General features: G+C 42.9%; 3 protein-coding genes across 7 annotated transcripts in view; all 3 read left to right on the top strand.

The window, feature by feature from the left end:
* Positions 1-17,686, top strand: part of LOC132465763 (protocadherin gamma-C5-like) — a 284,228-nt gene that overhangs the window by 14,777 nt on the left and 251,765 nt on the right. The window contains exon 1 of one of the 5 annotated variants that reach the window (XM_060062560.1): positions 8-2,935. The exons of 1 other annotated variant lie outside the window; for it this stretch is intronic. In XM_060062560.1, coding sequence (XP_059918543.1) covers positions 533-2,935 — 2,403 coding nt within the window. In that variant the 5' untranslated portion in view covers positions 8-532. Of the gene's footprint in view, positions 1-7; positions 2,936-3,713; positions 6,280-17,686 lie in introns of those variants that run through there. 3 more of the 5 variants (XM_060062536.1, XM_060062559.1, XM_060062535.1) reach the window with 3 other exon arrangements.
* Positions 1-17,686, top strand: part of LOC132465791 (protocadherin gamma-A2-like) — a 124,132-nt gene that overhangs the window by 11,750 nt on the left and 94,696 nt on the right. The gene's annotated exons all lie outside the window — the stretch shown is intronic.
* On the top strand, positions 14,011-17,651 carry LOC132465760 (protocadherin beta-15-like). The gene has a single exon (XM_060062517.1). It carries the CDS (start codon positions 14,811-14,813, stop codon positions 17,298-17,300), a length of 2,490 nt encoding a protein of 829 aa, XP_059918500.1. The 5' UTR covers positions 14,011-14,810; the 3' UTR covers positions 17,301-17,651.

Here is a 17,686-nt window from a genome sequence, read left to right as displayed (position 1 = left end):
TAAGTCAAGTAACAATCCTCAATCCTTATATTAAACTACACGAATTTCGCAAATATTAGGGCCACTTTAAATCACTGTAGTCCTACGTTGATCAGCAACATGTTTTGGAATTTAGAAACCGATGCAATCAATTATGGAAAGGCCTAGTTCAACAAATGTCTGGTGCTTGTTGAAGTAAGCAAATTAATTTAGTGATTAGGGCCTACGAGACTGAACTGGGTCGGATCTTTTGAAGGTTGTTTTCTGGTTACTTCTCTAGTGGTTGATCTGTCAGTTGTAATTTCGTGTAACGACCGAGTCGAGGCTCACCGTGTCGCTGTTCACCAGCGGAATGAGATGCCGTGTCATACTAGCCATGTTGCCCTAAGTACATTTTTCGAGGTCTGTTCTTCAGATAGACAAGAGTCGTGGTACGGTTAACCAGCATATTCGGGACTGGATTTACCCATGGACAATATCGTGGTCGTTTATAAGAACGGATTTAGATCTAGTTGCAGATAAATCTGCGGCCCACAACCGGGATTGTGTCATAATGTGCGACAAAGGATTTGGATTCCTTGGCCTGCTTCGTAGCGTCCTTCTCTTTATCCTGGCCTTGGACTTCATTTATGGAGACGTGAATTATTCGATTGTAGAGGAGCACAAACCTGGATTCGTTATTGGAAATATTGGCAAGGATCTTGGATTAGATGTGAAACGACTCTCCTCTCGAAAGGCACGGATTGATAGCGAGGGGAACCGTAAACGCTATTGTGACATTAATAGCAACGGTGATTTGATTGTGGCTGAGCGAATAGACAGGGAAGAGCTTTGTGGTGATAAGACTCAATGTATCGTTCGTTTTGAATTAGTTTTGGAAGGACCGTTGGAGATGCACCATGTGTCCCTTGAAATACAAGATATCAATGATAACGCACCTAAATTCTCCAAGGAATTGTTCAAATTAGAGATAAGTGAATCTGCAGTTAAAGGAGCCCGTTTTCCTATTATTGCGGCGAATGACGCAGACATAAAAGAAAACGGCGTGCAAGGCTACACCCTGCAAAGAAATAACCATTTCGATTTAAAAATCAGTACAAATCAGGATGTTGGTAAATATGGAGAATTGATATTGTACAGAGAACTAGACCGCGAGGAACAGCAGGAGATGACATTTGAGCTTACAGCGCTGGACGGCGGTAGTCCGCAGAGATCCGGCAGCATTGCTATTCACGTCACCGTATTGGATGCGAATGATAACGCCCCGTTGTTTAGTCAGGCTGTCTATAGAGTGAGTCTGCCTGAAAACTCAGCTCTAGACACGGTAGTGGCCGAAGTGATTGCTTCTGACGCAGACGAAGGACTAAATGGAGAGGTGTCTTATGAATTTGGTCGTATATCCGATTTGGCCGCCAAGTTATTTAATCTTAATCAGAAAACGGGGTTAATAACAGTGAAGGGTTCTATCGATTTTGAAGAAGAAACAACATATGAAATGCGAATAGAAGCAAAGGATGGTTATGGCCTCACCTCAAATGCAAAAGTTATTATAGATATCATAGATGTTAATGACAATGCACCGCTGATATATCTTAAATCTCTGACCAATCCAGTACCAGAAAACGTGTCCCCTGGTACTGAAGTCGGCATCATTAATGTGCAGGATAGAGATTCTGCGATTAACAGACAAGTCCAGTGTTCAATTCAGCAAAACGTTCCCTTTAAACTGATTCCCTCAATCAAAAACTATTATACACTGGTGACCACTGAACCGCTGGACCGTGAACTAGTCTCTGAATACAACATCACAGTCCACTTTGCCGATGAGGGCTCTCCACCCCTGACCTCCTCCAAACACATCCACCTCACCGTGGGGGACGTTAACGACAACCCACCTGTGTTCAAGGAGCAGTCGTACAACGCCTACCTGGTGGAAAAAAACACACCGGGCCATAGGTTGTGCTCTGTCGCAGCACATGACCCAGACTGGAGACAAAACGGTACAGTGGTGTATTCTCTTATAGCGGGTCAAGTCAACGGCAGCCCGGTGTCGTCGTATCTGTCCATTAACGGAGACACGGGGGACATCCACACTTTGAGGTTGTTTGATTATGAACAGTTTAGGAGCTTTGAGTTCAAGGTGATGGCCAGAGACAACGGTTCTCCTCCGCTCAGCAGCAACGTGACTGTGAGTGTCTTCATAACGGATGTGAATGACAACACTCCTCAGATACTTTACCCTGTCATCGATGGTAACTCCTTTATGACTGAGCTGATTCCAAGATCAGCCCAGGGAGGTTCTCTGGTTTCCAAGGTGATAGCAGTTGATGGGGACTCTGGACAGAACGCCTGGCTGTCCTATCAGATCATTAAGTCCACTGATCCGGGACTTTTTCAAATTGATCTGCACAGTGGGGAGATCAGGACCCAGCGAGACATTTCCGAGACTGACAACATGAAGCAGAATATTGTAGTGTCTGTAAAGGATAACGGTCAACCTACTTTATCTGCCACATGTACCATGCACCTGATTATCTCTGATAACTTGGCTGAAGTACCAGAACTGAAGGACATGGCTAATGAAGACAGCAGTTCTAAATTAACATCTTATCTAATCATCGCGCTGGTATCCGTCTCCACATTTTTCCTGACTTTCATTATTATCATTCTGGGATTGAGGTTTTGTCGGAGGAGAAAGCCCCGACTGTTGTTTGATGGAGCAGTTGCTATTCCCAGCTCATATCTCCCTCCAAACTACGCAGACGTGGATTGTACTGGGACTTTACGCAGCACATATAATTACGATGGATATCTGACAACTGGATCTAGAACCAGCGACTTCAAGTTTGTCAGCGGTTACAATGACAACACACTGCCTGCAGACCAGACCCTGACCCTGAGAAAATCTTCAGCTGACTTTGATGAAGCCTTTCAAAACACGGATGAGATTTCCGAGGTAGGGCAGCTTTTATGATTATTACTTTCACTATTATTAATAACTATGTATTTTTTGTCGAGTTAGCGTTCGTGGCTGGAGTGTCACGTTTCATGTTTTGGTCAAAAACGGAGACTACACCTACTTTTTTTGACCTAAACTAACCTGAAAATCCCTGAGGGACCACATTTTGTGTGTGTTTACCATGAATCTTATATCTCTATTCAAGTAAAATCCTGTGAGACATTCAAGGTGTGACCTGTAGGCATACTGAGGCAGCAAGGATTATTGATACAAAATATATAGGTGTGGAAAATTGGTGTACTACTGTACTAGGCCAATAGACTGTTAAGTCTGTATAGCAGACTTAACCATGGTCTAAAACTGTTAATCTGCTCTATGTAGCTATTTATAAACACTGAATAGCATCTAATTAGGTTGATCCACTTTTATAAAATATGGTTTTGTGTCCTTTTACTCGCTCAGAGTTTCAAGTCCGATCTCTATCCATGGTGCTGAAATGAGAAGGAAACACGAGCCAAACTCCTGGAAATAAGCCTCCTGTGTGCAAAGAATCAAATATACAAAAACAATAACCTTAGATATGAAGACGTGTAGTTACGGTGTCACTGGTTATTATTAGTTTTTCATAATATATATTATTTTATTAGTTTATTGTTGTATCATTTTAGTTTTTGTTTGAAGTTGTATATTGGCCCAGCTCTTCTGTAGTATTTAAGATATACTCATAGTGTCGCTGTCTGCCTGTATTATCTAGCCTGCCAGACGTAGCGCACCACAAAACTCCACCTTCTCTTTTTGTTAGGTTTGTGGGTTTAATCTAGAGCTACACCTCCGTGGAAGAATCTGAATCGTTTACGAACTATCTTATGCTTGTGCACATGTTGAGGCTTGTACATTTTGCCGTGAGCTCCAAGGTAATTCATTTTGCCATTTAAAACATGGGGACAACATCTATGAACATGAAGCTGAAAGGATTATCAACCGTATTTTTTCTGACGCTCCGAGTAGGCGTCGTCTTCGGAGACATGTCCTTTTCCTTCCCAGAAGAGATGGAACGCGGGTCTGTGGTCGGAAATATTGCCAAGGATTTAGGGCTTGATGTCAGCAAATTATCCGCTCGAAAGGCCCGTATCGACGCCGAGGGGAACAACAAACGCTATTGTGACATTAACCTTGCAGACGGAGATCTCATTGTTGCGGACCGGATTGACAGAGAGGCGCTTTGTGCTAAAAGGGCATCCTGCATGTTACGGCAAGAACTTGTTTTGGAGAACCCTTTGGAATTACATCGTATTAGCCTGAATATTATCGATATAAATGACAACGCCCCGCAATTTAAAAAGGACACAATAAATATCGAGATCCGCGAGTCTGCAGATAAAGGAAATCGCTTTCGTTTAGACGAGGCGCACGACGCAGATATAGGTCAAAACACCATCCAGAGCTATATGATCCAAGACAACGCACATTTTACCATTAATGTAAACACAAAGAGTGGAGGGGGGAAATTTTGTGAATTGGTTTTAGAAAAAGAGTTGGATAGAGAGGAAAGGAAGGAGATGTCCATTTTGCTTACTGCTACGGATGGTGGTTCACCACAAAAGTCAGGTACAGTAGTCATACACGTCACCGTACTAGATGCTAATGATAACGTCCCCGTGTTTGGCCAGGCCGTTTATAGAGCCAGCATCCCCGAAAACTCTTCTATGGATACCGTAGTAATCACTGTACAAGCTAAGGACGCCGACGAGGGGTTAAACGGAGAAGTCAGGTATGAGTTTGATCACATCTCGGAGGAAAATAATGCGTTTTCCCTTGATGAGACAACTGGTGAGGTGACGGTGACTGGGTCGATAGATTATGAGGAATTGTCCACGTATGAAATCCAAATTACTGCTAAAGACGGTCTGGGATTAGCCTCCTCCTGCACGTTACTCATTGATATTAAAGACATAAACGACAATGCTCCCGTCACATTCATCAAATCCCTCACTAATCCAATACCAGAGAACTTGGCAGCCGGTACGGAGGTAGGCATCATTAACGTGCAGGATAAAGACTCAGAGAATAATCAACAGGTTCGTTGTTTCATCCAGCAAGACGTTCCTTTTAAGTTGGTTTCTTCAATCAAGAACTACTATTCACTGGTCACAACGAGCGAACTTGACCGTGAACTGGTTTCGGTCTACAACATTACCATAACGGCTACCGATGAGGGACAACCACCTCTGTCGTCCTCTAAAAGTGTTACATTGTCCGTCGCCGACGTCAACGACAACCCTCCAGTGTTCGACGAAGAATCGTACAGCGCTTATGTGCCAGAGAATAACAAAGCCGGACACTCGTTGTGTTCTGTCACCGCTCGAGACCCAGACTGGAGGCAAAACGGCACAGTGCTTTATTCTCTTTTACCTGGGGCTGAGATGAACAGCATACCGGTGACCGCCTATCTGTCAGTAAATGGAGACACTGGTGTGATCCAGGCCCAAAGGTCTTTCGATTACGAACAGATGCGGTCCTTCAAAGTCCTCGTGATGGCGAGAGACAACGGCTCTCCTCCGTTAAGCAGCAACGTAACGGTCACCGTGTTTATTACGGATGTTAATGATAACTCTCCTCAGATACTCTACCCGACACATGCGGGCAGCTCCGTAATGACCGAGATGGTCCCTAAGACAGTGCAAGGGGGCTCCCTGGTTTCCAAGGTGATAGCAGTGGACGCGGACTCTGGACAGAACTCCTGGCTTTCATATCATATTATTAAATCCACTGATCCAGAACTATTCGCTATCGGTATTCACAGCGGAGAGCTGAAGACGCAGCGAGATTTCTCTGAGTCTGACAGCATGAAACAAAGTCTCGTCGTGGCAGTGAGAGATAACGGAAACCCTGTGCTCTCGGCTACTTGTATTATGATTCTACTTGTTTCTGATAACTTGGCTGATGTCCCTGAACTCAAAGATCAGTTGTTTGATGAAAACAACTCGAAACTGACTACGTATCTGGTCGTCGCGCTCGTGTCGATCTCTACCTTTTTCCTGACTTTTATCATTGTCTTATTCGGCATAAGGTTTTGCCGGAGGCGAAAGCCAAGAATGTTATTTGACGGGGCAGTTGCTATACCCAGCGCGTATTTACCACCTAATTACGCAGATGTGGACAGCAATGGAACTTTACGCAGCACATACAATTACGACGCCTATTTAACCACTGGATCTAGAACCAGCGACTTCAAGTTTGCTACATCCTACAATGACAACACGCTCCTCGCAGACCAGACCATGCTGAAAAGACCATCAGACTTTGATGATGCCTTCGGGGACGCAGAGGGAAACCCAGAGGTAGGCCTTGGTCCAATTCAAATCTGCTGAATATGTTGACTTTGAATGATATATTTAAGTACTTTATGCATTTTCTTTGTGTGATCAATCTACATTTGGGGAAATGAAGTTAATATGGTCAGATTGTGAATTATTAATAAATTATGAATTCTGGTTTTCAAACTAGTTTAATTTATTATTTGACCTTTACCATGTTAGGGTCAAATAACGGCAAGGGTTAGTTTGCCATTGTTGAATGACAACAGATCTATGATTCCTTTGTGCTCAATAACCTTGGTCGGTAGATTGTGACCTGGTCATCATTGTATAGGCCACAATCTTAAGGACCTGTGCAACAATGCAATTCATGCATTGTCTCATAACGCATTCCGTATCCCTAAATATAGCATGCTTTCCTAAAAAGTGATGTCAAGAACCTAGGTTATGAACATGTATTCATCATGGTTCAGCAGATGAATAACGGAACACATTAAGATATTTTGCAATACGTACTTCATACGTCACGTTACTATGGAAGCATATATGTAGCAAAATTCAAATAGCAATGCAATTTGCAATTCAATAAGTCATTACATTATGCAATTGACAATTCATTATGCAATTTAATAATGTAATTTGTAAATACGTTATTCAAAGTGTATTTTAATCCACAAAGTGACAATGAAATCCTCAATACAATTTGCAAAAGTAATAATAATAAAAATAGAATAACATTTTGCCAAATTGTTTGAGTTCCTTTATTCAAATTGAAAAGCTAGAGCGTCCCCGTGATTGCAATGCCCTTCGCCACACTCCGTGTGTTGCGAAATTAAAATTACATTTCAATCCGCAAAACACGCAAAACGTCGGCCAATCGCGTCTGGGCGGGAACTACGTCACTTCCTCGTCAGACCAGCTGATCATCCACGACCTAGCACTTGGCACTTTCTTTTCTATGCCTAGCATTGTGTCAGGTTTTACTGGGTTAACGTATATAGTAATAAGGTGAAAATTACGGAAAAGACGTTGGCGGAGCTGCTGCGTGTGGCCGTTGCAGCTCTAGATGAGCAGCGGCCGAAACGGCGACCAACATGCCTGCACCGGAGAAGGGCGCGCCAACCGCGTGTGCCACTTTTCTGCTCGTAGGCTACTTTACTGAAATAATTAGTCAGGGGCGTTGTCTCCCTTGGACGATCTGTAGTGTTGCATATTCTCGAAGAAAGTTGTCCAATCCCGGGTTGCTTTGAACTCACTTCATTTATTATAAAGTCGTCGGCATGTTTCGGCATGGTAAGTGAAGCTATACGGAGGGGATTGAATCTAACACGTGTGAGAGATAATAACTCTGGCTACTTTCAGCCACGGGCAGAGGCCCGTGGCTGTCCGCGGGTGTCGCTGAAAATCTCTGGCCTCTTCACACTGGGTGCACAGGTAAGAGACCGTTAAGTGGGCGTGGCCTAGTGGGCGTGGCCGGGGTGCCGTACTGGCTTCGGCTTCTTTGGGTGATGCCTTCTGTGGTGGAGCCGCCTTCAATAAGGTCTTGCTCCCCTAGTGGCTATGTATAGTATTTACGGCTTATATGTTTGGTCCTGCTTCATGGGTCTATGTGTGGGTAGCTTAGATTCTTAAAATACGTAACAGTAGGTATGCTTTGTTGATCTGAATAAACATTGTGTCTCGAGTGATACTGCCTTGGCTCACATTGATTCTCGAGCTCGCTGCTTTGCTTATAGACGATCAAGAACAAGAGACTACACCACATCAGGCGACCGAAATGATAGCGAAAGAGCGAATAACAACTTTTTTTGGCTGGGTTGTAGGCAGTGGAGGGAAACACAACATTAGGTTTTGAATAACTGGTGTAATGGCCTCTTCTTTTTGGAAACGAGACAAATACCATGGTCTATAATAACATGGACGGGTCACAAGTTGATCTGGCCGCCTCCTGCTCTTGCTGTACGTCCACACCAGAAGCGAATTGAGCGACCAAATCGCCGGAAGTCATTCACTTTCTATGGGCAAGAGCGACCAAAGAGACCAACGCTACCAGCGGCCAAAGTTGAGCGACCAGAGCGTCAAAAAAAAGTTGAAAACGTTTTAACTTTATGCAAATGACTATGACGCGCTTCAGCGGCCAAACACTGACAGGCAATCGGAATGTAGACGCTCTTCGCTTGCGTGGATCCCAGGGAACACCGGCAGGCACTTTGGTTCCTACCTATTTATTCACTCACTGAACAAAATGTCGGCTGAAGTATTAATCGCGGCTGTAACTGGGCACCCGGTGTTGTACGACCCTTTTTCAGTTCAGAGATCGAAACGCCATAGTGGTTTGGATACCAAGTGATGATAAGTAAGGAATAATCACCGAAAGGCCGGGCAATAAACAGTTTGATATGCCCGGCTCGTGGACGGCTTACCGCCCGAGACGAAGTCGAGGGCGGTAACCTTCCGCGAGCCGGGCATATCAAACTGTTTATTGCCCTGCCTTGAGGTGATTATTCCGTTTATTCTACTTCGCGCCGGCCAACATAATAAAACAATTCAAATACTTTAATAATTAGCCTTTTTCTTATTCGTATTGCATGCTTATTAAATGCATGCTCTGTTTAAGTTCATCTCCCTCGAAAAGTAGTTCCCTTTAGAACTACGGTGAATAACGTTAGCTCAACTGTAGGTAACGCGTTTCTATAGCAACCACACAAGGTTGCAACTGATCACTAGTTTAACAACGTAGTTGTTACATTCGTATCAAGTCAGCTTTAATGACGATCGATCAAACATGCACTCCTTGGTTTATTTTTACAACGGACCTCATGTTTGAAATGTATGTGATAGAAAACGATACAAGCGGCGTATTGATCTACTGTGCTCAGTCAGCAGAAAGTAGAACCGACAAGTCAGCGGGCAATATGCCGGATTAATGCACCCCTCCCAGCCAATCAGAATCGAGCATTCTTAAATGAAGTAGAATAAGCGGGAGTAGTAATACATCTAGAACGTTCGTATTTAAGCGGGAATCATTTTCATTTGCTTTCCATGCCACCAATCTAACCAACCAATCGCGTGTAGCATGCTTTAAACAAAACCCAAAAAGTTTTTGAAATCGTCACATAAACAAACTAATCGACAAGACGAGGGATAAATTACAATATATCTCTTGTCTTTTATCCCTCTATTCCCCACTATTCACGGAGCCTGAGGTGAATAATTCTTAATTAAATAGTCTAGATAGATAGATAGCCTAGTCAAGTCTTTATTAATACCAAACGACACAAATCGTCGGGAATCCATTTAGGTGGTTCGGCCCACACAGGACAGTAGCCTACAAGACCACACAGAACAAGTCTGACTGGACATACACACAATACATCACATTAAAAATAGACACGCGTTGATAGATAGATAGATATGTTCCATTATTTGCTTTGCGGAGCCAACCAGTCCTGTGCCCATATGCAAATTAGCCATGTGCGCCAATGTCTATTTGTTTTGAGTGCGACGAATGAGTGCAGATGGAGATCAGTGAAACATATTTTAACTAGCCTACTACAGCACGCAGGGTTTTTTGTTCTCGGTTGTAATTAGCCTACATTTTAGGAGTTTTTTTATATTGGGGGGAATCACTGTTGTCGAAGCACTTTATCCGACAAGCAAAACCGTCTCGGCAATATGGCCAAAGTGTATGGGAGTTAACTCTTTGATATGGCTGTCTGTACTAAAAGCAGATGGCTCATTTTAAATGCGTCTGCATAATTGAATTGTACGTCATGAGCGACTTGAGCGACCAAAGCGAACAGAAATATTCGCAGCGAAACTTTGTGAGCGACCAAAGCGTCTTTGACGCTTTGGTCGCTCCTGGTGTGGACGTACGGTTAGGACGTCTAGTTGTAGGTACTTTTTAGTACTGCAGCTGATCAAATCTCTGTGGCTCAACGGCACATTGGAATGGAATATCAGCTTGAAATAAGTAAGTCCCCCAATAAATGGTTTGAGTTTGAATCCCGTATTTATTATAAAAACCAAAAAACATTTTCCATTTATTTTGGCTTAAAATTTCCTCAAATTAGACTCCAAATACGAATGAAATGGGTGTGGTATTTTTCTGACATTTTATTGAAAACAAATCAAAGAAGCATTGCAAGGACAGCAACGAGTCTTTACCGATTTCCAACCATGGAGGTGGATTGCCCTAATGTGGGACATTTTTTGCTTTTCGGACTTCTGTAGAATATTACGATGTGAAGGCAACACATTAAATCCACATCCAATACCTTTTTGAAACCCTCAGGGGGTGTCCTAATCAAATCAAAAGAGAAAATCCAGATAACACATTCGTAAAAGAAATTATAAAGATATCAGTGCTCTTAGTGCCAAACTGTCTGAGAAAATGTGCCGCTTCCTAATGTGGGACAGTCATTTGCCTAATGTGGGACACTGTAAAGTCTATGTTAAAAGGTCTAAACCATGGGGCACCTTCATTCATGAATGATAGTGTAACTTCCTCAATAAGTAATTCAGTAGGTTATTTTTATGTTCAGTCATTTTATCATTTCCAATGTTCCTGTTAAAAAAAAACAAGGTTTAGCCTATGATGAACTTTGGAAAATTGAGCATCATCACGCAAATAAAACAATATGATGGTTTTGATGCATTTATTATGAACTCATGAAGCAGTGTTTCCCACACATTGACGAGACTATGGCGCCCCGCCATAGTCTAATTTCGGCCGCCATAGTCTCTGCGTGCACATGTTTTTTTTTTTTTTTTTTTTTTTTTTGCTCAGACGAAGTTCGTGTCGCTCTCATTGCGATTGCATGAGAGCACGAAGTTCGGCTGTCTGCCTGAAAAATAGAGAGAGCGCGACATTCGGAATTTTGCATTAACGCATGAGCACTACCTTAACAGCATAAGACCAGCATTCATGTATCGTGAACCTACGGACTTCAATGGGGGTTTCATTCCCCCCCCCCGTCAACAATCGCTCCCCCCCCCCCCCCCCCCCCCCATAGTCTCCAAAATTTCTGTGGGAAACACTGCATGAAGTATATTCAAAGGTAAGTAAATAAGTAAGTATATTTAAGGGTAAGTAAACATGAAGTATATTTAACAGTCCTATAACAATATCACAGACAACAGTGGATTAAACAAACCAGATTTAACAAACAACAGCGGATTAAAACAAAGGATAACAAATGATTGCTACATTTCTGGGAACAGGCAACCAACATTTACATGTTGCATTGTCGTCGTCAATCACCCCATTGTCCTCTGCACAGCTTTCATGGAACCAATGGGAACAGACTGCACAAGAAACCCACTCCTCTGTCGACTTGGGGTCATTTGAGTCGCCATACGAATGGTGGCAGACATCACATGGTTCCTGGTTGACTTGATGGACTTCCTTGAGTGTTTTCTTTGCTGTGGATTGCTTGATTGTTTTCTTTGCTGGCTTTTGCTTTTGCTTGTTTTTTGTTGCTTTTTCTTTAATAAAAATAAAGTGGTCATCACTGGTCAGATCATATGACGGAGGCTTGGCCCTCGGGCGGCTGGTGGTTGGCCGTTCTCTGACCGGAAGGGTGATCAGCGATTTAAAGGAGACCTCTGGCTGTGTCACCACTTCGACTTCTTGTGCCAGAGGTGGTGGGGTCACAATGGCGGACAGAAGGTGCTGTGGAGGCTGTGGAGATGGAGGAGAGATTGCTGATGGAGGAGAGCTTGGCTGAACAGCATCATGGAGAGGGTGGTTGGGTGGCTCTAGATCAAACATTTCTTGATTGAAGAAATCATCATCATCATCCCCGTTGTTGTGGCTTGGATGGCTTGGAGGTGCGCATGCAGGCTCAAAGGGTCTCTCTGTTGTTTCGGATGGCATGAAGAGAATATTCTTTATCTTGTCTGGGTTGAATGGGAATATCCCTGACCCACGAAATCCAGCCTGGGCATTTGAGGGTGTTGCAGCTTGCCTCCAGGCCTTGGAAAACAATGGCATGAACAACGCTCTGTCAAGGCGCTTCCCTCCACTCTTCCTGGTGACCCTTCGTCCCTCAATCCTCCAGAAATGCTTTAAGCTCTTGAATAGAGCTCTATCTGCAGGCTGCAGATAGAGTGTAGTGTGAGGGGGGGAGGCTAAACACACATACGTTGTTCTCTTTCATCAAATTTAAAAATTCAATGTTGTACACGTGGGAGGAGTGGCCATCAACAAGGAGCAAGTGGGGTTGTGGATCATCTTTGGGCAGGCTTTGGAGAAAAAACTTGCCCCATTCAGTGAATAGTTCAGTGTTTAACCACCCGTTGTCTGACATCCTGAGGAAGGCATTCTCGGGAGCCCCAAAGAGCCAATCTGCCTTCATCCTCTTGCCCTTGAAGATGATCATGTTCGGCCCATTCCCACCACCAGCGTTGATGCAGGAAAGGCAGGTTGAGGTTTCTCCTTTCTCCCCAGCAGTGATCTCAAAACAAGGTGACCCAGCCTCGGCAACCACCCTGGTGGAGAGGAAGTGATCTTGGAGCCCAGTCTCATCACAATTCCAGATATGATCTGGAACATTCTCCAACCCCAGTCTGTCAATTGTGTCCTGATATTTTTGGAACCACGTATTTACAACAGTGCGGTTGAATCCAGCAGCTCTGTTGGCTGAGAGAGCCTCAGGTTTCCTGATCCTGATTTTCTGGTTGCGCCTCAAAAAAACCCTAAACCACTTGTAACCAGCCTTTCCCTTTACGTCACTGAATCCCCTGATTCCTTTCTTGGTGGCAAACTGGTAGGCCAGTTGCTGTGTTTCACTCATCCTCAGGGGGAATCCTCGTTTTGCTAATGTGACTAGCATCTCCCCAAGCTCTACCTCATCCTCACTGCTGATGATCGGCTTTCTCCCTATTGTGTGCTCCGAGTGACCACTACCTTTTACCCTGCGCTGGAGAGTAGACTTGGGTACGTTCCATGCCCTAGCCAGCAGTCTCAGGTTAGGGACCCCACCATTCTCAATGACCTGCCTGTACTCCTCTATTGCTCCTTTCATCCTGTCCTGCTTCCACTGATTTCATTTCCTCGTCTTATCCTTTGCCTGCCTCTCTCCATGTGTCTTTCTCGCCTTCGCCATTGTGATCTGAAATACATTTTATTAAAGTTAACACTATATTTATGTAACAAAATGCCTTATTGAGTTGCTATTTCGTTTCAGACTCCCTACTCCCTTCACACACACACACACACACACACACACACACACACACACACACACACACACACACACACACACACACACACACACACACACACACACACACACACACACACACACACACACACACACACACACGCCGTAAAAATGTCCCTTGCCCTTATTGATTGATGCTATCAACCCATTCAAACCTGGCACAATGCTAGGCATAGAAAAGAAAGTGCCAACTGCCAAGTGCTAGGTCATGGATGATCAGCTGGTCTGACGAGGAAGTGACGTAGTTCCCGCCCAGACGCGATTGGCTGATGCTTTGCAAAATCTTTTGCAAAGTGTTCTGCGGATTGAAATGTAATTAGAATTTCGCAACACACGGAGCGTGGCGAAGTGCATTGCAATCACGGGGACGCTATAGCTTTTCAATTTAAACAAAGGAAATATAAATGTATTCTATTTTTATTGTTTTTGCAAATTGTATTGAGGATTTCATTGTCACTTTGCATGTTAAAATACACTTTGAAAAACGTTTTTACAATTTACATTATTAAATTGCATAATGAATTGTCAATTGCATAATGTAATGACTTATTGAATTGCAAATTGCATTGCCATTTGAATTTTGCTACATATATGCTTCCATATGTTACGTAGGCCTACTTTTTTTGGCAAACGTTTCTTGGAATTGGTACTGATCGCAGATTGAATAACATGTTGGAATAAGAGTGTTCACCTTACTGATTAAGACGTCCTTATTTTGTGTGTGTGTGTGTGTGTGTGTGTGTGTGTGTGTGTGTGTGTGTGTGTGTGTGTGTGTGTGTGTGTGTGTGTTTAATAAAAATGAATAATTATATTGTCAGTGTTAGACTGATTTAATAAATGCCAGTAGAAACATATTGTTGCAAGTTGCCATTATTATACGGTTTATTAACCTTTCAATATTTCAATATTCTATTTTGTAAAGCAACGTTTACATTAAGTGTTTAACACATGAGGCACTTCAATAAATTATAATAATGTATATCATTAAAGATACTGTTATTGTTAATTGATGAATAATCAACTTGATGTAACGTTGATCATTATTGACCATCATGTTTCAAGATTTAATTGGAACATGAACGAACATTTAAAATGGAAAGGGCCAGGTTTCGCCTGTTGTGTTATTTGTGTGCTCATGGTGTCACTGTGCACCAATGAAACCAATCACTTTCTGACATCAACCAGCTAAGTGAGTCTGCGACGTGTAATCAGTACAGCAGAATGTAGAATATTGCAGAGGCCAACGCGTCGTGCCTGCTCGTTGGCTTATGGAAATATACCTTTTATGTTTTGAATATTGTATGTTTTACGGAAAAGGGACGTTTTACGATGGGAATGAACTCTTTCCTGACAATGTTTTTCAAGGGGTTCATTGTTCCCTGGTTTGTCATTTTCTGCGCGTTTCTGCAATGCACAAATGGCGACTTGGTTTATTCTGTTCAGGAGGAGATTAAACTGGGATCTGTTATTGGAAATATAGCGAAGGATCTTGGTCTAGATGTTGGCAGGCTGTCGACACGCAAAGCTCGAATTGAAACCGAAGGAAACGACAAAAGATGCTGCGATGTTCATCTACGGAGCGGAGATTTGGTTGTGGCGGAGAGAATGGACAGAGAGAAAATATGCGCGGCGAAGCCTTTGTGTGTAATTAAATTTGAGCTTCTTTTGGAAGCTCCGTTGGAATTGCATCGTATAACACTGCAGATCCAAGACGTGAACGACAACGGGCCCACATTTCCAAAGGACAAAATCAAACTGGATATTAGCGAATCGGCTGTAAAAGGAGCAAGGTATCGTGTAAATGCGGCCCACGATGCAGACATAGGCCAGAACGCTGTTCAAAGCTATGTTCTTCAACCAAATAGCAATTTTATCTTGAATATTCAAACTACAAGTTCTGGTATTAAATATGGCGAACTGGTTTTGGACAAGGAGTTAGACAGAGAGGAACAGAAGGAAATGCAATTATTGTTGACGGCCCTGGACGGTGGTTCTCCTCAGAGATCAGGTACTATAACCATAGATGTCACTGTGTTGGATGCTAATGATAACGCCCCAGTGTTTAGTCAGGCCGTGTATGAGGCCAGTCTGCCTGAAAACTCTCCGTTGAAAACCCACGTGATCACTGTTAGCGCTGCTGACGCAGACGAGGGCGTTAACGGAGAAGTATCATATGAATTTAGTCAGATATCTGATGATTCACGGAAATTATTCTCACTTGATCAGTCAACGGGGGAGATTACTATAATAGGTGACGTTGACTTTGAGGAAGAAAACAAATATGAAATGTTTGTGGAGGCCAAAGATGGATATGGCCTTTCTTCAGATGCAAAAGTTATCATAAGTCTAACCGATGCTAATGACAACGCCCCATTTATCACTTTAAAGTCGTTAACCAATCCCGTACCGGAGAATGTGTCACCTGGTACAGAAGTAGGCATTATTAACGTACAAGATAGGGACTCTGAACAAAACCGACAGGTCTACTGCTTTATTCAGCAAAATGTCCCATTTAAACTTATTTCTTCCATCAAAAACTATTACTCGTTGGTGACCACAGAAAAACTAGATCGTGAATTGATTCCTGATTATAACATCACAGTTACTGCCAGAGACGAGGGCTCTCCACCTCTCTCATCCATAAAAACGATCCAAGTCGCTGTAGCGGACGTCAATGACAACCCGCCTGTGTTTGATGAACGGTCATACAGCACATATGTGTCTGAGAACGTCAAATCTGGTCACATTTTATGTTCAGTTTCTGCAAGAGACCCAGACTGGAGACAAAATGGCACAGTAATTTATTCTCTTTTACCAAGTGCAGCTGATGGTGCTCAGGCGTCATCTTTTCTATCTATTAATGGAGAAAATGGGGACATTCAATCTTTGCGCTCCTTTGATTATGAACAGTTTAGGAGCTTCAAAGTCTATGTATTGGCAAGAGACAACGGCTCTCCTCCGCTCAGCAGCAACGTGACTGTGAGTGTCTTCATAACGGATGTAAATGACAACACTCCTCAGATACTTTACCCCGCCCCAGAGGGAAACTCCTTCATGACTGAACTGGTACCCAAAGCTGCACAAGGAGGTTCTCTGATTTCCAAGGTGATAGCAGTTGATGGGGACTCTGGACAGAACGCCTGGCTGTCCTATCAGATCATTAAGTCCACTGATCCGGGACTTTTCAAAATCGATCTTCACAGTGGTGAGATCAGGACCCAGCGAGATATTTCTGATTCTGACAACATGAAACAGAACATTGTAGTCGCTGTAAAGGATAACGGACAGCCCTCCCTCTCTGCTACATGTTCCATGTTTTTACTGATTTCTGATAACTTGGCTGAAGTACCAGAACTGAAGGACATGGCTTATGAAGATAGCAGTTCTAAATTAACATCTTATCTGATCATCGCGCTGGTATCCGTCTCCACCTTTTTCCTGACTTTCATTATCATCATTCTGGGATTGAGGTTTTGTCGGAGGAGAAAGCCCAGACTGTTATTTGATGGAGCGGTTGCTATTCCCAGCTCTTATCTCCCTCCAAACTACGCAGACGTGGACGGTACTGGAACTTTACGCAGCGCATATAATTATGATGCGTATTTAACCACTGGATCGAGAACAAGTGACTTTAAATTTGTCACGTCTTACAATGACAACACACTGCCTGCAGACCAGACCCTGAGAAAAAATCCAACAGACTTTGAAGAAGTGTTTGGAGACCTTGATGTTTCCCCTGAGGTAGGCATGTTGTACTATTATCGAATTTATTATAAACCATGTAATTGTTTCATATTAATTCCCAGTTCCTCAAGTTAACCTTTTATTTAGTTAGTGTGGAATTTGTTTATTCATCGATATTATACATAATATAATATATTTACAACTATTAACACCTTGCTGGTTTTGATCCAGAGTGACACTTCAATGCTTATTGATTTTTAATAGGAGCTGAAAAGACTTCACCCTTTCCATTATCCGATGTTCAACATACTTTTGGTTTGTAACTACACTCAGTATTGCAAACATTATTCACAGGTTGGATTGTGATAAACAGGAGTTCCACTTGCTTCACAACATATTAATGTAACCGTTTTATTTTGCATTTTACGGATACAGTACATGCTTAAAGTATATCCACAATATATAGATCTGGACAGCGGTAAAGGAATGCATATAATCGATAGACAATCAAATGGTAGCTT

The sequence above is a fragment of the Gadus macrocephalus genome, chromosome 10 (genome assembly GCF_031168955.1).
Source record: "Gadus macrocephalus chromosome 10, ASM3116895v1".
Taxonomy (NCBI): domain Eukaryota; kingdom Metazoa; phylum Chordata; class Actinopteri; order Gadiformes; family Gadidae; genus Gadus; species Gadus macrocephalus.
Note: the sequence above shows the minus strand (reverse complement) of the source record. Positions and strands in the feature narration are given on the sequence as shown.

What these genes read in the sequence shown, in the direction of transcription:
- LOC132465760 (XM_060062517.1), top strand. Translation starts at nt 14,811, where the DNA reads ATGGGAATGAACTCTTTCCTGACAATGTTTTTCAAGGGGTTCATTGTT.